Source organism: Syngnathus scovelli, chromosome 6, assembly GCF_024217435.2.
Source record: "Syngnathus scovelli strain Florida chromosome 6, RoL_Ssco_1.2, whole genome shotgun sequence".
In the NCBI taxonomy this organism is placed as follows: Eukaryota; Metazoa; Chordata; class Actinopteri; order Syngnathiformes; family Syngnathidae; genus Syngnathus; species Syngnathus scovelli.
In genome coordinates this window covers 9,469,907-9,487,850 of record NC_090852.1, presented here as the reverse complement: position 1 = coordinate 9,487,850, position 17,944 = coordinate 9,469,907, and the positions used below count along the sequence as shown (strand labels likewise).

The window sequence follows — 17,944 nt, the reverse complement described above, 5'->3', positions numbered from 1 at the left end:
CTAAGCAATTGTGTCATGAATTGACATGCTAAGTGACACAAATTTACTTCTGTGAGATGAAGCCAATTATGGATTTTGGGAAACTACTGTTTTATTGGAGCAATGAAGCTCTTTGTACAACTTTGTTTTGTAGAAATGCACACCTTACCGTTTTGCAAATTTCAGTTCTGGTTTGAAAAATGTACAAAAGCAATTTAGAAAATCTGTGATTTGGATCATTTATTTCTGCACACCGGTGAGGAATCACTGAATTAAAAGATCTATCTTGATCAATTATCCTGAACACAAGTTCAGTTGGAAGTTTACATCCCCAGAAGCTAAATGGAAAGAAAATGGGCAATTATTAACAAGTTGTCTTTTAAAAGGAGTTACAAATCTCTGGTTCTATAACCAGTATCATTCTACACTTCAAAAGACCTTTCAGATTAAAGAGAACACTTTTGGTCAGCTGCCTTCAAAGAGGATATGACTGCAATTTGGTACAAACTATGCATTTAGAATTGGCTTTTTGGATAAAAGTGGTTAAAACATTTAAGAGAGTTTCTTTAAAGCCTGCTAAATTGAATACACATGGATTTTGATTCATTTTCAATGTCAGTACTTTAATTCTAAGCCGCTCCACTTTCACCAAAGTACTTTTAGGGTCAAACATATTTGTCAGAAACTGCCATGTTTGTGGGGAAAATAATCAAACTACTAGGACAAACAAAGATTCACATTAATTTAAACATTTATTTCAGCAATGAACAGATGAAAAATGCATTAGAGACATGGCGGGTGCAATTGCGTGAATCAAACGAAGGTGCATTCATTGATGAAAGGCCAGATGAGGTCATAAGCACATCACTGACAGCAGCTAGTGTCACACGTCTTCCCTTTGCACACGCAGCCTGATGCACATTTGCTGCATCCCGCTGGACAGCAAGAGCAGCAACCTGCGTAACATTAAAAAAAAAAATTACAAGTTATATTTATAAAGAAAAATCCTCGAATAACACTTAATCATGACGAGATAAGTAGGCTACTTTTAACTCCGTTGTGCGGGACATTCACGCTATTTCAGATCCACGTGTGAATCAATACGACTAAAACAGTAAGAATAAAACACATTTAAATATAACCACTAAGCATTTACTCAAGGTAGTTGAAGAGATATTACTCACTCTTCTTGCAAGTGGTGCAGGAGCAATTAGTGCAAGCACAGGATCCAGCGCATTTGCAGGTTCCAGCTGAACACACAAAAAGAAAAACCCACAAGGTCAGACTTAAAATAAACCACGGGCTGCAAATGCGCCACAGAATTGATGTTTCTTAGATCATACTCACTCTTGGAGCAGTCGCAAGGGTCCATGGCGTATACTGGTCGGTTGCTTCTGGCTTCTTTGAGAGATTGGCAGGTGCTAGTCTGGTCTCGTCTGAGTCGACTCGTCGATGGATAGGAACGGAAAGAAGCTGCTGTTTTATAGGGTCCAGTGAGCAACAGAACCGTGTGCAAAATTCTTTTGACAAACGATTACAAAGAGTTTGTGCACACGACCTTTTTTGATGAGCAATGAGCAGAGATTGAACCTACTACAATGTATTCAGCCCTGAATATTACATAAGCACATTTCCTCCCTGGGGCCATTAAAAGGTGAATGGCCGTTTATTTGGAAAAGAAAACCTAATATTTAGCGTGGGTATTTATGTAGATGAATTCACAATAAAGGTACTGATTGTATGAATTTCGTCATTAATTGGTGTGAAATGAGAAAGACCACACAAATGTATGTATTTATTTATTTATTGAATAGGGACACTGCACATGCACAGTAATAAACATCAGTATAAAAACAAATGTAAATATACCGGATTATAGCTGCAAAGATAGTTTTCGTCTGTAGTTCCCAGACAGGCATAAGAAAGAAAATATAACATACATATAAATTCATATACGTAAATACGTAAGAAAGAAAATATAACACAACAATTGTCAGATGACTGGTTTGTTTTCAGCCATATAATTACTTGAAAAAAGCATGAAAAGAAAAAAGAATGATTTTTTTCCAATCTGGGGCATTTCAAATGATTTGTTTTGTTTTTGTATCGTCGTAACGGGAGCTGCACACGGCACCTCCCATTTGCACACAGCTTCCTCAAGGCGCACGGGAGCGAGTCAACAGACTCGTGTAGTAAGAGATGTTGCCTTCATGGACCGTGTGCAGTGGGAAACTAACACACTTGTGCACTCACCGCTTACCCAATGCAACTTGGAAAAACAAAAACTCCGTCACTGAAACTTAATCGAAAATGAATCGCAAATGTTTCTCACACATAAATCAGCGTATTTCTAATGTGTGTGGGGATTATGTCTTTGAAGTTATTTTACTGCGGATGAAACATAAAACAGAATTTCTTTCAAGTCTTTTGTCCTTTGTGACAAGAACTTTCCTTCCGTTTTGCACTCGCTACAGATTTTGTCCGCTCTTTGCCAATAATGTCAAGTCATGCTTACTATGCTCATACAGGAAACGCACCAATGATTCCTATACATATTTCCTAAACATATCCTGATTCCAAACTTAATTGAGTAAATACCATTCATATTTTAATCATGGCTGAAGCTCATCAAATAATTGATTAAATGATTTTGTGTGTGATTTACTGTACATCGACTGTGGTTGCAAGGGTGTTTTTATTGTGTTAAGTAATTGGTCATCCAATTCTAAGTAAATGTATATACCACTGTTGTATTATGAAATAACTCATTTACATAGTTTTATTTAATTTTAAGCTTTGCTATGGCAATCTTCAAATGACCTGGGCCCCTGTCTGTTTTAAATGTCAAATATGACACGCATAGTGGCATACAGCCTCTAGAGGGAGACATTCAGTCATCTGATGCAGGCAACTTATCATGACAGTGCACAAAAATGGCCCAAATGTGAATTAATGCCATTTTTTTACAGTTCCCTGCATCACCTAAAAATAATATGATATACTGTTAGTGACACTGTAAAACTGCACATTTTCAAACACCTTCGGAACCGCTTTTTCCTCACAAAGGTCACATGTTTTAACATAAAGTTTTAGTTTTTATTTATTCATTTGCTTTTTTTTTAAAAGCTTTAATTCAAACAGACAATTCCCTGCTCTTTTTTTTTTTGGTCTCAAAATAGCTACACAATACAGAAAAGAGTATACAAAAGGCATACATAGTGTTGCAGTGCGCCTCCACATGAAAGGCCAAATGATGAAATTGGATCCTCCAGCTCCAATATGCGAACATACAGTCAGTTTGTGTGTTGTGTGTTGTTACTGTGTGTATTTCAAATGTTCCAATTTGAACCAATTTTAAGTAATGGGCATGAGTTGGTTACGCCACTAGTTACAATGTGAAGATACAGCCAATAAGAGCAGACATTTGCATGCTTGGATCTTGTTTCAGCTCTGAAGTCTGTGAATGCATCCGGCATAGTTGTGCCACATGTCTGCAGAAAATAAGTCTACGAGAGGGTCAGCTCGTCCCACTTGAAATTTAGTGTGTGGAAAAAATAGATATTCAGATGATGGCATGAGATTTAATGTCACCAGTGTGTTGCTCAACTGGTGTGGTGAACGTAAAAGGAGGTGAAGGAGTTGACTGTTTTCGGGGAAACCTTTCACAGCTGACCTCACTCCCAAAGCAGGTTAGTTCAGTGAAAAGTACACTTTGGGAATGTGTTCATGTGGATTTATTTAGTATGTATGTATTTAAATTTGCAATTGCCACATCTGTGTCCCAAGAGAACCAATTTAACAATATTTCTATGGTATCAAATATTCCGCCCTAACATTTCTGTACAATGCGGTTCTGTTTTTGATTGACTATTAGCTGTGCCTAATATTTTGACTCGTACATCTCAAGTACTTATGCAACATTGTGTATTTGTGGTTGGCAAATTTGTCTCAATCAAAAGGGTCTGAATTCAAATCTCAGTTCTGATCTTCTTATATAGTAGGTCTCATTAGTTGTATTGCAACCCCAAAAATAAACATGAGAACTTCTCTGACATTGTCATACAGTTTTTGCACTGGATTTGACTGGTTCCAGATCTGTATGTTAATATAGTCCACAATTAGCTGTGTCATGGTAGATGACAGCATTGCATATTATTATTTCTCCACAGATATACCGTGGCATGGATCATGTGTTAAAAGTTGCAGACCGTTATGTCTTCACTCCATATGTTTACCCAGCCTGGTGGCCTGAGGATGGGGCTCTGCGCCAACTCATCAGCCTGAGCCTGTTGACCAACTTTGGAGCACAAACAGTTTACATGATTTTTGGTGCACTGAATTTTTACTTTGTCTTTGATCACAGGCTCATGAAACATCCGCAGTTCATTGAGGTGGGCTGTTTAATAGATCAAATCTTATGTTAACATTTTGTAACAATGTGAGCTTTTATGTAATAATGTTGAGATGAACCAACATCGAAATACATTGCTGTATGATGAAGAAATTCTGAATTCCTTTCTTAAATTGGTTTTAAACGGGAACAAATTATACAGTAGATTACGGGGCCCACAATATAATGAGTTTATACGTTCAATATAACTGATAAATCTGCATATTTAAAAAAAAAAGTTACCTTATTTGGCTCCATTAGCCAAAATATTACAAAGAAATCTCGGTTCAATCAAGTGCATTTCTACACCACAACAACCACAATAAATGATAAATGTTGATTTATATTGTAAATGGAGCTTTTTTTTATACTCTCTAGATCTCCTTACATTGTGAAAGTGTACCTAATACCGTGGCTGGTTGGTGCAGTTCCAAAACATACAGATTAAATAAATGACTACATACTCTTTATGATTAATCTTTTGTTCAATGATAGAACCAGATAAGTGAAGAGATCCAACTTGCAACTTCCTCCCTCTTCTGGATGAGCTTTCCCACAGTGCTAATTTTCTTCCTGGAGATCAGGGGTTACAGTAAACTTTTTGATGATGTCAGTGAATCTCCTCAGGGTGAGAGCCATTTTACAAAGAGGCACATTTATTCAAATATTTCTAAAATGTGTTACATCACTACAAGCTTTTTTCTGCTAGGCTGGCCAGGGGTGTTCCTGAGCATTTCTGGATTCTTGTTCTTCACGGACATGTGTATCTACTGGATACACCGCTCCATGCATCACAGGAGGATCTACAAGGCAAGTTAAAGCACATCAATGCCAAAATGATATTTAAGGAGTCAAGAATAACTTGGATACGTTTCAGATATTCAGCCAGATTTCAATAACTACTAGCAGAGAAGTCCAGCTGCAATTAATTCAATGTTTTAAGGAGGAAATGACTTGGATGAATGAGAATATCCAAATTAGGTTTGTTGACCGAGTCTTTGCTTGCATCATTATATACTGTACCTCTGCCAAGTATTGTGTTGATTGCTGTTTGTTGGTTAACGGAACAAAGCAGAAACCGGCACAACTGGTTTCTGTGAGTAACTATGTGGTGAGGTGACACAAGTTCCGAGAATGTACCTGTTTTGGTTCAAAATAATATTAGTAAAGGGTAAAGATGAAGTGTTTTTGCTTGAATTTGCTATTTTCAGTTCATCTAAAAAGTGTATAAATCCCAAAACGTCCAAATGTCAGGTTTATGTGATATACAAACTGAGACCAATAGAAAAAAATATTTTAATTTTTTTTTCACAGTTCATGTCACCGTAGACACGGTGTACAAACTAGTCTATTGATTCTAAAATTTTTGAAAATTTTTAAATTATTACTGGCCACAATTTGATGTGACACATTTACGGTTCAATCATTTTTATATATGCTGGGTTTTGGAATTTGATGCAAGTTTAGAAAATTTCCCCTACTGCCTGGATTAAGAAAATGAACAAAATCGACTTGTATTTTCTACTCCCTTCAGTACTTACATAAACAGCATCATTTATTCAAGATCCCCTCACCATTTGCAAGCCATGCCTTCCACCCAATTGATGGCTTCCTGCAGAGTTTACCCTACCACGTATACCCTTTCATCTTCCCGCTCCACAAGGTGATCATTTATGACGATAGTACACTTTTATTCTTTTACATTCTGTGGCTCTACAGTATTTTTGGCATGTTGTGTATTTCAGGCCGTCTACCTGTCCCTCTTCATCTTCGTCAACATCTGGACCATCTCCATTCATGACGGCGACTACCGCATCCCCGGCCCCTTAATACACATTATAAATGGCGCCGCCCACCATGTAGATCATCATCTCTTCTTTAACTATAACTATGGACAATACTTTACTCTCTGGGATCGTTTGGGAGGCTCCTACAAATACCCTTCGGTCCTCCAAGGGAGAGGATGACGTGACCGCATTGGCAAGCTTGCAGCAGACACAGCATTGACATCAATTTTTTTTTCAAGTGTATCAAATGATAGCACCATTGCAGTGGATTTGTAATGATTTAGTTGTTTCAAAGACGCTAAGATACACATGCTAACTTAGCCTCGTAAACCGCGTGGGGCTGATTTAAAAAATTGTGAAGTGCAGATTTGTACAAGTGAAAGCAGAACGTGACAAGAGCTGACACATGCGTTTTGAAGGACTGCTCCCGAGTAGGAACGTCAGAAACCTCTAACAGGTATTTATGAGAGTTGCAAACCACTATGTGCAACTAAGATTAGCAGACTAAAACACACAAACAAAGCAAAACTGTTCTACAGTTCCATGGAGTGGTGATTCAACTCCCAGCGTTTGGAGTGTTTTCATGGAGGCTCTGCAGGGAAAGGTCTGTCCACTTCATCTCTTGTTCCTTGACGGACTCTGTAGATCCGCCATTGTCCTGCTCAGCCTCAGGGAGTTCACCCTGAAAGATAGCAAACAGAACATGATGAGATTACTCTCATCAAATTACTGTTGGTGATTGAGGGGCTCCCTCCAGGCAGCCTCTGCACAATCTAAACACATGTGATGCAAGATTTTACCACTGTCAGGGAAACATTTAGGCAAAGACACACAATCAAAGTATACAACTTACAACTGTAAGTATAAAACCAAGTACTTTTAAGTCTAACTTCCTCCAAATCCAGGACTGCTCCAAATCCATTAACAGAACCGTGGAGTGTCTCGTAAAGTCTGTACTTCCTCCCCCCCCCCGTCTAAAACGCAATTAATGTTTGAAAACCGAACACTTTTCTTGGGAAATTTGACATTTATCTGAACACTTTTTAACAAATGGTCGTCAATATCATGCAAGCACAAAATTACCAGTGGAATTGTGACATCTTCATAGGGCAGTCTGTCTTCCCTCCAGGCGTCATCGGTGAGATCCAAAACTCGACCGTCTCGTTGGATTTCACTGTCCATACTTCGGACAAGACCCACTTTGTACGCTACGACTAATCTGTCCTATATTTTCGTGTGTGGCACGAACCGAACAAATACAAGAGTTCGAAATCGAAACGTACGTGGATTGTTTTCAGTCTTTTCAGAATGACGCGTTTATTTAAACGTCATACACCGACGCGTAGGGATGACGCAAAATGACGCGTCATTTTTATTTTACAACTACACTTTTAAACGTTTCAACATTCAACCATTACACACACATTACAAAGTTTGGTTAATACCACCGTAGTATCTTAAGTACATTGAAGGCTTCGATTTGTGCCGCCTGCAAAACATCACCTGTGTTTAATGGTCGCTATGGAAACTCGACAAGACTGCGAACAAGCAAAGAAAGACGACGCGTGTTTGGAGGATTCGCTCTTAAACGGTACCTTTGTAAAAATTGATTTTTCTTTTGGTTCATTTTTGGAAGCAACTATAGTCAAGTATACTTGAGTCCTTAACTAACTAGTAATGATATTGTATTTTTAGATTATTTTGCTCTTATTATAATTATTGAACTGTAAATATTAATTACGTACTGTTTAAAAATCTCAAGTACATCAATGTGAAAGATTTAAATGATTTGTTGAGAAGAAAACTTTTTTTTCCTTCATAAATCGTATACAGAAGAATCGAAGGAAATTCATCAATTTACCAATTCATCAATTTACTCCCCACCCCCCACCCATTGCAATGAAAAAGACCAGGTAACTTGATAATTAGTGTGAGTAAAGGATTAAAGAAACGACAACATTTAAGTAACCGCTGTAATTATGTTTATACTGTGGTTTAGTGGCTAAAGTAAATAAGCAAAATTAATGATTACAACCTGCTCTAATATCATAATCGTAATCATAATAGTGACATGTTGGTGTATTGCATAGTAACACATTTATACCTCTGGTATTTGGAGAACAGCAGAACTACATGATATTGTCTTCATTCTTTGTATTCTTTTCAATTTTAACGTTTTTTTTTTCAGCGGGTGCTTCAGCGATGTCTGCCCCGGCCAAAGAGGAGCCAGAAAAAACACAAGCATGCGTCAACTTTGGAAACCCAGTTTTCACTTGCACCACCACACCATCTTTTAAAGGTGTAACTCAATCGCGGTGGTCTCAACGTCAGAACCCCCTGTACAGGACCACCTCCGCTGACTACGGCCTGTATCCTCCCACCGTTGAAACGACACCGTGTACATACCATCCGAAATCACAGAAATTCACCAATCTCCTGGGCAAGACTGGAATGTACCGTGACGATTGCTTCAACACCGCCCTTGACCGCAGCAGAGTCTATGACTGTCCGAATTTACAACACACTATCTGAAAATGCATGTAATCACAATAACTCTACGCTTTATTTACCATGAAATTATTGAGTTTGAAGAAAACATCTGGCATCAATTCTGAAAATGAGTGTTATCTGATCAGAATACAAGGCTTGCATACAAGTGTCACATTCTGTTTATTAGCCATTAATTCCCATGCATATCGTGGTTATGTACAAGTAAAACTGTTTGGAATAAAATATTGGTTGCATTCAAAGGGATTGCAATGGTGTTGTAATGGGTTGTCCGTTCCCAGTTGTCCTCTTCCAGCACCATGACCATGTGTCAGTAAAAAACAGATAAGATTTAAAAAGTCAAAATGTCAGGGTGGTAGAGGGGAAGATGCATTTGAGTTTGGTGACAGCTGTTTTATTTGTTTGTTTAATTACTATTTTATTATATTTCATAAAAAATATTGGTTTTTAATAATGTGTTACATCATATTTATGTATGGACAAAATATTGCAGAAAGTGGGATTCATATAATTTAAAAATATTGTGCGTTTGTGCGTGCGCGTTTTCTGTTGTTTGTTTTAATGTACAGCGCCTCGGAATCATCTCTGTATCCCGTCTGATTAGTGTGATGGTCAGTCTGATGTTAGCTGCCTACGCTACGGAACTTAGCATGGAGCTTGCTAGTCAGCAGTCCCGTTTAGCGTCTTCCTAATGTGCCTAACATATGAAGGTAGTGGCAATCGAGAATGGCGTGCTGATGAATACGAGCTCGTTGGGTAAATATACTCTTTTTATTACCTTGGCTGGCTGCGGAAGGACTACGCCTAGTTGACTGCATCTTGTGTTTGCTAACTCGTGCAGTTTGACAGTCATGGTTGCTGAGCTGTCTGTCGTCTAGCAGCTGGTTAGCCACTGCCTAGCTAGAAACCTATTTTGGCCACGTTTCGGCGTACAGAGACGTGAGTTTATATGTAAATGAAATTCAAATCATAAGCGACGCTGTAGTAACGACTTTTTAGACTTGTAGTTTTTTTTAGAGCTGCCATTGCTAGAACTGTTGCTTAGTGGGTGGCTAGCAAGCTAACACGCTAACTGTCTGTTTTCATTGCCGGGACGAGCCCCCAGCTGGAAATTAAGCAGACTTATGTGAATCAACAGTCCGTATTGGTAAATGGCATGTTATCTGTTGCTGGTTTTCACAGTCTGACCTTAAATTTGTAAAATACATACCTCAATTATATTTTGTGTAGGTCCTGCCCAATTGTTTTTGGATCCCTTGGTTTTCCAAAGTTGTGTGAGACCAGGAGAACCTCTAAATCAGAACTCTGTGATGCTGATGATGATTAAAGAATTCATCACATCACCTGATCCTTCTTGGTCTACGAACCCAGTTGAGTGTTGTTAAACATATGTCCAAATCCCTGCTTGGAGTCATGATGATCATCTGGGCCAGTCCAACCCTGCCCCTTGGGACAAGAACCCCCCCTTACCAAGTTCATCAAATGATATGATAGTAGCTACCTGGATCAGTTTCTGTGCCTGCAGGAGCCTTGCACAGGTTCTGCTCTTCCTTTCCTCCACAAACACCTTTCCTTCCCCGTGGGAGACCCTCGCCTTTGTGCTTGCTGGCCCTGGAACCATGGGTAATAGCTGCGTGTGCCGGGAGGACAGCGATGCAGAGGACCAACACCACGGGACATCGAGGGCATCTCGAGGACAAGTCAGGCGCGCAGATGGTACGGGCACAGCGGTTGATGCGGGAGAGTCTCGTAGCGGTCGCCCAAGAGACCCGGTCAGACCCCCGCGCAGGGGGCGCGGACCCCATGAGCCACGACGGAAGAAGCAGAATGTAGATGGCCTGGTGCTGGACACGCTGGCTGTCATCAGGACCCTTGTAGACAAGTAAATAAGCCGTTTCACTGCCTCTAATGACAATTATTAATTAAAGGCAAGCAAGCCTTATAGACTAATACTTTTTAACCCTCCTCCCCAAAATGTGAATCAATTGCAAACCTTTCATTTTTTTCATTTCACAATAATGTGGCTCTAATGTGAAGTGAGTGTGTACACTGTATACAGATAGCCTACTCTCCTCACGAACGATAAAGTTCCCACCAATTTGTAAATTAGTAACTCATTTGAATTAAACAAGTAGCAGCAAAAATTTCCAGCCAAATACAGCACTTGCTCCTCAATGAAATTTGGAATGTTAAATATTTGCTAAAAAACTGGTCTGGCTAATAATTAAACAAATGAAATGATTTCAGGTCATGCCGTTTTCTTAGCAATTGTTACGCACAGACTGCTTTCACATTCTAAAAGAGATTTTTGTGTGTTTTCACCAGTGATCAAGAACCACCTTATTCCATGATCACTTTACACGAGATGGCAGAGACAGGTAAGGAAATTTACAATAGGGATAAATCAAGTGTCGGTCTCAATCATTCATCTGGTACGAAAATTTCTCCCTGTTCTACTTCGCCTCATATAGTGAAATTAAGCAAATGATAAATAATGTAGTTATTTAACAGTAATGAAGATGCCATGTCCATGTCTGATATGTTACGTTTCTGTGGTTTTCTGTGAGGGAAAACCATTTGACCTAACACTCTTACTTGACAAGTAAGTATACACTGTGTTCCCAATTATAATGCAAATGTGATTTTTCTAAATAATCAGTAAGCCATTATCATTTTCAAGTCATCGCAATGACAGTACAAGTCGGATGTTATTGAACAAACCTCCCAATGATGAAACGAAAACGCAATGTTCCGAACTGTTAGGCGCAACGGTTTCAAAACATTTCATCGTCACAATCGAAAATAATTATTTTTGAATCAGAAGCATATGCAGGTAATAGTGACTGCAATTAAAGAGCACGTGTGAAGTGAGTTGAGAAAGTGCTAAATGCAATCTAGTTAGGTTAAAAGTAAACAAATAAAACATTATACAATTATTAAAGCATGAAAAAAATAATTTTGTTGTAGTTTAATTGTGCTATACAATCAAGTTACAAGTTCAAGATTAAAGTGATTCAGTATTTGACTCACCTGATGTGAACGGTTCACGACCGGTAACTGCCACTGTAAGAATAATCTCTCTCCTGTGCCATGCTCTTGGCTTTTTTATGACCGCTATCCATTTACAACGCTCTCATTTTGATCATCTGTAGAGTGTTGGTCACTTCTTTGGTCCCGTTTGCTGTCGCACCCTGGTTGTCGACCATCCTCAAAGTCATGCTTTTATTCAAAGGAGCGACATGTTTCCTCCAAAGGAGCTTTACTTATGTCTGGTGCACTGCATTGTGGGATACGTGACATCAATGTCTGGATCCTATTGTACTCCTACTGAGCCACTTGATTGAACAGTAAATGCAAGTACTAAAAGTGGCCTGATAATGCAGTGATTAAGTTGTAGAAGACCAGAAAATCGCCATGTTCTAGTTCCAGCAAAGTGCATTTGAGGAACGTACAGGAGTGTGTGTACATGCTGTAGAAATTTGTTATATGTATTTGTACTTTTTTTATACTTGGTATTTTACCTTGTTTGTCCTGTTGTCGTTGGGGAGATGGGAAACTGAACCTTTAAGAGCTTTTGATTTTGATTGGGCATGTTGCACTGGAGCAACTAAGGTTGCGCTTTTTCTACTTAGTTCCTTTATAAAGGGAGCCAAGTCCCTAAATCAGGCCTTTGGTTTATTAGGAGCACAAAAACTATGATTTAGTATATTGCGACACCTCTGCGCTGAAGCTCAAGTTGCATCTTGTCTTTCGTGTCTCTTAGATGACGGCTGGTTGGAAGTTGTTCAGTCTCTGATTCGAGTGATACCATTAGATGACCCACTTGGCCCTGCAGTCATCACCCTACTATTGGATGAGTGTCCCTTGCCCACTAAGGTGAAATGTGTAGTGAATTTACTAAAACCTTTTTCTCACTACATAGAATTTAGGAGGGGAACAAAGTAAATTATTCAACTTTAAAACCTACATGAATGGAATCAAATTGTTGTCATTGTTGATACGTGTATTAAATTTCGTTGTGCATTTGACGATGCTAAAAAGACTTTCCAAGTGCCATCTTTATTAACTTGGCTATCTTTGAGTAAGCGACTGGTGTTGTCTTTAGGATGCTCTCCAGAAACTGTCGGACATGCTGAGTCTAAGTGCGGCCGTGGCCCAACAGGACGCTCTGACTCCCGCCAAACACAGAAACACCACAGCTGTCCTCGGATGCCTGGCTGAGAAACTGGCTGGTACAGTGACACCCTTCAATATTTGCGTTGTCTTTTCACACTGACCTGATTATCCTGCTAATTTTGTGTCTTCTATCCTAAGGACCAGCCAGTATTGGACTCTTGAGCCCTGGAACTCTCGAATACCTTCTGGAGAGCATGGTGAGCATTGTCGGGATAAAAAAGAGGCATACTTTGAATAAAAGTATTTTGCTTTTAGAAGACCACAATAATGGATGAAGAATAAATCAGCCCCTGAACTATTCTTGCTTCTGCAATTACACTTATTCTAAGTTCTTGGATCCCTTTAAGTTTCTCTCTGCTAAACAAATCTTTCACTGGAGAAAAACCTGCTGTAGCTAAAGCCAACAAAAAAAAAAAACTCCTAACTTTCCATCCCGTCGTGACTGATTGCTAATGTGTAATTTGGCGAGGTAATGTAAGAACATTCAAATGAATGACGAGTTCATGTGTCTTCTACCCCAAGAGCTCTGAAGCGCATCCCACTGTCATGCTGTTTGCGCTGATTGCCTTGGAGAAGTTCTCTCAAACCAGTAAGTTCATTCATTAACTCCCTGAGGAGATTCCCTGACACTGATTTGGAAGAAAAAAAAAAGCAATGCGTCTGTCACCCTCAGGTGAAAACAAGATGACAGTATCCGAGTCTTGTATAAGCAAGAGGCTGGCTGTGTTGGAGTTGTGGGCAGAGCACACGGACTACCTGAAGAGGCAGGTCGGATTCTGCTCGCAGTGGAGCTTGGACAACCTGTGTGAGTTGGCCTGCGTATTCGACATTGATTTTGCGTGGTTGAGCTGCTAAGAGAATGACGAGCTGATCCTCTTTCCCGTCCAGTCCTGAAAGAAGGCCGTCAATTCACTTACGAAAAGGTCAACCTCGCCCATATCAACGCCATGCTCAACAGTAATGATGTCAGCGAGTACCTCAAGATCTCCCCCAGTGGATTAGAGGTCAGTTTGACTAAAGTTAGCTTCAATGGTTTATAGTTAAGTAGATGGGGGAAGAAAAAAAAAATTGTATTTCCACTGATGTGTGTGTATATATATATATATATATATATATATATATATATATATATATATATATATATATATATATATATATATATATATATATATATATATATATATATATATATATATATATATATATAAATAAAACTACCTGCATTGGTCTAGAAAAATCCATATTGGTTGAGCCCTGATAAATAAAATGCGTTTTTGCACCCAAACCCCAAAATACAATCCTTTCCTCTCCAGATTTGTAGCAATGATGGATGAAACACAGCACAAATGTCACATTCCTTTTTTTTTTTCCCTCTCACCACAGGCCCGGTGCGATGCATCATCGTTTGAGAGTGTGCGTTGTACGTTCTGCGTGGATTCGGGCGTATGGTACTATGAGGTGATAGTCATCACATCAGGCGTGATGCAGATAGGATGGGCCACCAAGGACAGCAAGTTCCTCAACCATGTAATCATTCCGTCTCCCGGCTGGCCCGCTTTTTCTCGCCCCGTCTGTGCAACTGATTTTACCTGTCGCAGGAGGGCTACGGGATTGGCGATGATGAATACTCGTGCGCATATGATGGCTGCAGGCAGCTCATCTGGTACAATGCTCGCAGTAAACCTCACGCTCATCCCTGCTGGAAGGAGGGTACGACATGTTTTACATTATTACAAATTGGCACGTAGCAAGATTAGTTGGAATAGTTTTCTTAGTTGTGATCATGCTCTGATGATGGCCTATCTTCGTAGGAGATGCAATTGGCTTCCTGCTGGACCTGAGCAAGAAGCAGATGATCTTCTATCTGAATGGACATCAGCTGCCTCCAGAGAAACAAGTCTTCTCCTCTGCCACGTAAGTTCATACATGATGGTTTCTTTTTCCTGTCTTGTTTAGGCTCTCCCAAATGATATCCCGCACCTCCCCATCTCTCTTTTTTTTTTTTTTTGGTCAGGTCCGGCTTCTTTGCAGCAGCCAGTTTCATGTCATACCAGCAGTGTGAGTTTAACTTTGGCGCCAAGCCTTTCCGCCACCCGCCCTCAATCAAGTTCAGCACCTTTAACGACTTTGCTTCGCTGCTACCAAGTGAAAAGATCATCCTACCAAGGTAAAATTAAGCTAAGTGTGTTTTTTTTTTCCTTTGGTCTGCTTTATACTGAGATTTCACAAAGCAACAACATAAGTATGATAGAAATACATGTTTTACCTACAAGTCGTTGCAATTGTAATGGTGAGAGTCATGACAGGAAACTTCATCATCATCATCATCATGAGTTGACACAGACAACATTTTCTGTTTTATCTAGACATCGGCGTCTGGCTTTACTGAAACAAGTTAGCATCCGCGACAACTGCTGCACGCTGTGCTGTGACTTCATGGCTGACACAGAGCTGCGGCCCTGCGGACATGGGTATGCATACGCATTTTCAAAAGTTCTATATTTTGAAGCAACAGCGGCATATCATGCAGAGCGTTACATGAGACCACCTCGCATGACTCTTCAGCTGCTATAAAATGATGCTTCGATTTTTTTTTTTTTTTTTGCCTTGGTTATTTTTACAATTTTCCATTCCCATTACATTATAAAATGAAAATTACCCAAGATTCATCTGATAAATGAGCTGATGACTCTTTTGATGAATCTTTTTAGCCAATATTTTCATTGTCTATTCTTTTTCCAGGGGAATGTGTATGCAGTGTGCCTTACAGTTAGAAACGTGTCCCCTCTGTCGCCAAGACATTCAGACTCGCGTCAGACTCGTTGCACATGTCTCCTGACACACTTCTCGTGAGGAGACAAGCACAAGCCGTACTGGCTCCTCCCGCTCCAAGCCCCTCCGGCCCAGACGGTTTGGAGGACGGTGCCGCAGTAAACGGACCAGAACTGCACGTTCTGGTCAGAAGAGGTCTTGGTGGTGGGGTGATGATAGGAAAGAGAGGAGATGACCACAAGAGCAGAATTCCTAGGAGCTCCACACCTCCTCTTGTGTTCTTCTAAGCAGAAGCAAGATCCTCCTGAACTGTGTGCCTGCCTACCCTACAGGAGTGAGTTAAAACAAAGTAATCAAGATGACATCAGACGACTCCTCTGCAAAACATAGTTGGCGGACCGCTTCACAAATTACAATCCCGCTTGTTTGGAAGCCATTGTTTTGATTCTGAAAGAACAGGGTAGACACAGTCACAAATACAGTACAGTGTTAACCTAAGGTACAGACGAATATGGGGTGTATTTGATTTTTATATTACTGGGTGTAAATCTGCATTGTAGCATTGTCTTTGTCTTTGCTCCATATTATATAAACATCCCTTAGTTAACAATGTCCCTCTCTGCGCTGATCCATGGCCCATGATATGAAATGTCCACAATTTTTGGCAATTTGATTCATTAATGTCCAAAAACCAAAAACATGCAAGCCTCATTTAGTTTACAACGGTTAATGTTAAATATCCAGTCTCACCTGAGGAATGACTACTGCTAATGTAAGCAACCTTCAATTGGATACGGTCATGAGTTCAAACAATCTGTTCCCCTATGCTTTATTTCAAGTATTACATTGTTCACTGTGGTCAATGTCAGTTAAGTACATTCAAAAGATGCTCCCAGATGGCTAACCTTGATAATGAACTTAAGCGGAACCAACTTAGTAAGTCTTTAGCTTGCTTAATTAGATTGAAACATAAATGTGGCATCGCTACAATGTCTTAATTACCTTTTAGAGGTGTAATGAAAAATAAAGTCTAAAAACGGTCATTATGGCTTAACAGTAGTACAGTAAATAATAAATCTGATTTGAGAAAAAAAATCTGCCATCTCTGGATCATCTTGTGCCTCTAACAAAAATCCACCACGCCTGAGGAAGAAACAACCACAAGGCTTGTGTTCTCTTGGTTCTCCAGAAAAGCACCTTATTGGAAATGGCACTTTATCAGTTTGACATTTTATTTATTGTGCTACTGTCAAGTCTTAATGACTTTTAACTTTTTTTTTTCTTTTAATTGCCCACTCCGCCTAAGATACAATTAAGACGTCTTTCCAACCACCAAAAAAATGTGATGGGATTCAACAGAAAGACAATTGAAAAATTTGCAGGGAAGTTGCTGGACTGTTTTAGTGGTAAATTACTCTTAATACTAATGTGAAAGTATCCCCCAAGTGTTTGTGGAGAAAATTGTTTGGCATCTGTATGTTACTATCTATTTTTTATGCATTTTGCTATGAATCATGGCACGCTTAGTAAGTCTGATTGTTTACAAATCTTCCACAAATCTATCATCCTCGTTACAAGCAGTCGAGACCGCTTCAGACTGACCCTTTACATTGGATATCTAGTTTTCTGGATGAATTTCGGCCCACCTTTATTTGTTGACTTTGTTTTCAAGGGCGTTTTTCTTTCTGGGGCTTATCAATAGATGCGGTTCAATTGTTCATAAGATCAACACAGAAATGTATCCACCATATGCATGACTGTAAATCTATAAAACTAAGAGTATACTGGGAGGATTTTTGAAGATGACTTGAATTGCTCAGTGAGACAAGTGCTTGTCTAGTTACTCAGATCATTTGGAGCACCTTAAATGAGGACCCTAGAGAAATAATGAGTTGTATTCCTGGAGATGAAGTTCAGGATAAAATTGCGAAATATTTAGACAAATTAACTGAGGAATTTCGCCCCAGAATTCCCAAAGATGTGATTTATCAAAGAACTGTTGTATCCTCAATTGTGCTATTTGTAATAAATGTTTATGTGATGCTTGTGTGACAAAGTAGTCTTTCTCACATCCTGCCAAATCGTTTGGTTTTCATTGGTTGTTTTGTTGAACTTTACAAATCAAAGTTATATTACTTAAATAACGCTGGCTGAATACCTGCTTTCACAATTTGGTCAATTTCATATTCTCATAAATCTACACTATTGGTCAATGTGTGTGTTGACAAATTATTGACCACATGTTAAATAAATTGCTGTCAATGCAATGCAATGGTGGACAAAAACATTGAATAGTGATTTTATTGTATAATGCTCTTTTACATACTTCATA

General features: G+C 39.3%; 5 protein-coding genes across 7 annotated transcripts; 3 read left to right on the top strand and 2 right to left on the bottom strand.

Annotated features, from left to right (window-relative positions):
• Positions 1-712: 712 nt before the first annotated feature.
• mt2 (metallothionein 2) lies at positions 713-1,494 on the bottom strand. Its single transcript, XM_049722190.1, has 3 exons — positions 1,327-1,494; positions 1,164-1,229; positions 713-935 (listed from the first exon to the last, which is right to left on the bottom strand). The coding sequence occupies exons 1-3, from the start codon at positions 1,349-1,351 to the stop codon at positions 844-846; spliced, it is 183 nt and encodes a 60-aa protein (XP_049578147.1). The 5' UTR covers positions 1,352-1,494; the 3' UTR covers positions 713-843.
• A 1,741-nt stretch (positions 1,495-3,235) lies between these two features.
• Positions 3,236-6,694, top strand: LOC125970171 (lathosterol oxidase-like). The gene is made up of 6 exons (XM_049722186.2): positions 3,236-3,668; positions 4,149-4,370; positions 4,865-4,997; positions 5,079-5,179; positions 5,904-6,032; positions 6,115-6,694. Exons 1-6 carry the CDS (start codon positions 3,564-3,566, stop codon positions 6,334-6,336), a joined length of 912 nt encoding a protein of 303 aa, XP_049578143.1. The 5' UTR covers positions 3,236-3,563; the 3' UTR covers positions 6,337-6,694.
• On the bottom strand, positions 6,422-11,945 carry anapc13 (anaphase promoting complex subunit 13). Of its 3 annotated transcripts, none has more exons than XM_049722189.2 (2): positions 7,240-7,338; positions 6,422-6,838 (listed from the first exon to the last, which is right to left on the bottom strand). In XM_049722189.2, the coding sequence occupies exons 1-2, from the start codon at positions 7,336-7,338 to the stop codon at positions 6,713-6,715; spliced, it is 225 nt and encodes a 74-aa protein (XP_049578146.1). In that variant the 3' UTR covers positions 6,422-6,712. The 3 variants fall into 3 exon arrangements, 1 of the variants encoding a protein (XP_049578146.1); XR_011086938.1 differs by lacking the exon at positions 7,240-7,338 and adding an exon at positions 11,695-11,945 and having other exon boundaries at positions 6,702-6,838; XR_007482029.2 differs by lacking the exons at positions 6,422-6,838; positions 7,240-7,338 and adding exons at positions 8,808-10,535; positions 11,695-11,945.
• Positions 7,511-8,906, top strand: pierce1 (piercer of microtubule wall 1). The gene is made up of 2 exons (XM_049722188.2): positions 7,511-7,747; positions 8,345-8,906. Exons 1-2 carry the CDS (start codon positions 7,669-7,671, stop codon positions 8,686-8,688), a joined length of 423 nt encoding a protein of 140 aa, XP_049578145.1. The 5' UTR covers positions 7,511-7,668; the 3' UTR covers positions 8,689-8,906.
• Positions 10,152-17,668, top strand: rspry1 (ring finger and SPRY domain containing 1). The gene is made up of 14 exons (XM_049722183.1): positions 10,152-10,546; positions 10,990-11,042; positions 12,428-12,540; positions 12,770-12,896; positions 12,979-13,037; positions 13,363-13,429; positions 13,514-13,645; positions 13,729-13,844; positions 14,224-14,367; positions 14,439-14,550; positions 14,652-14,754; positions 14,855-15,007; positions 15,207-15,311; positions 15,583-17,668. Exons 1-14 carry the CDS (start codon positions 10,152-10,154, stop codon positions 15,677-15,679), a joined length of 1,776 nt encoding a protein of 591 aa, XP_049578140.1. The 3' UTR covers positions 15,680-17,668.
• Positions 17,669-17,944: the final 276 nt, after the last annotated feature.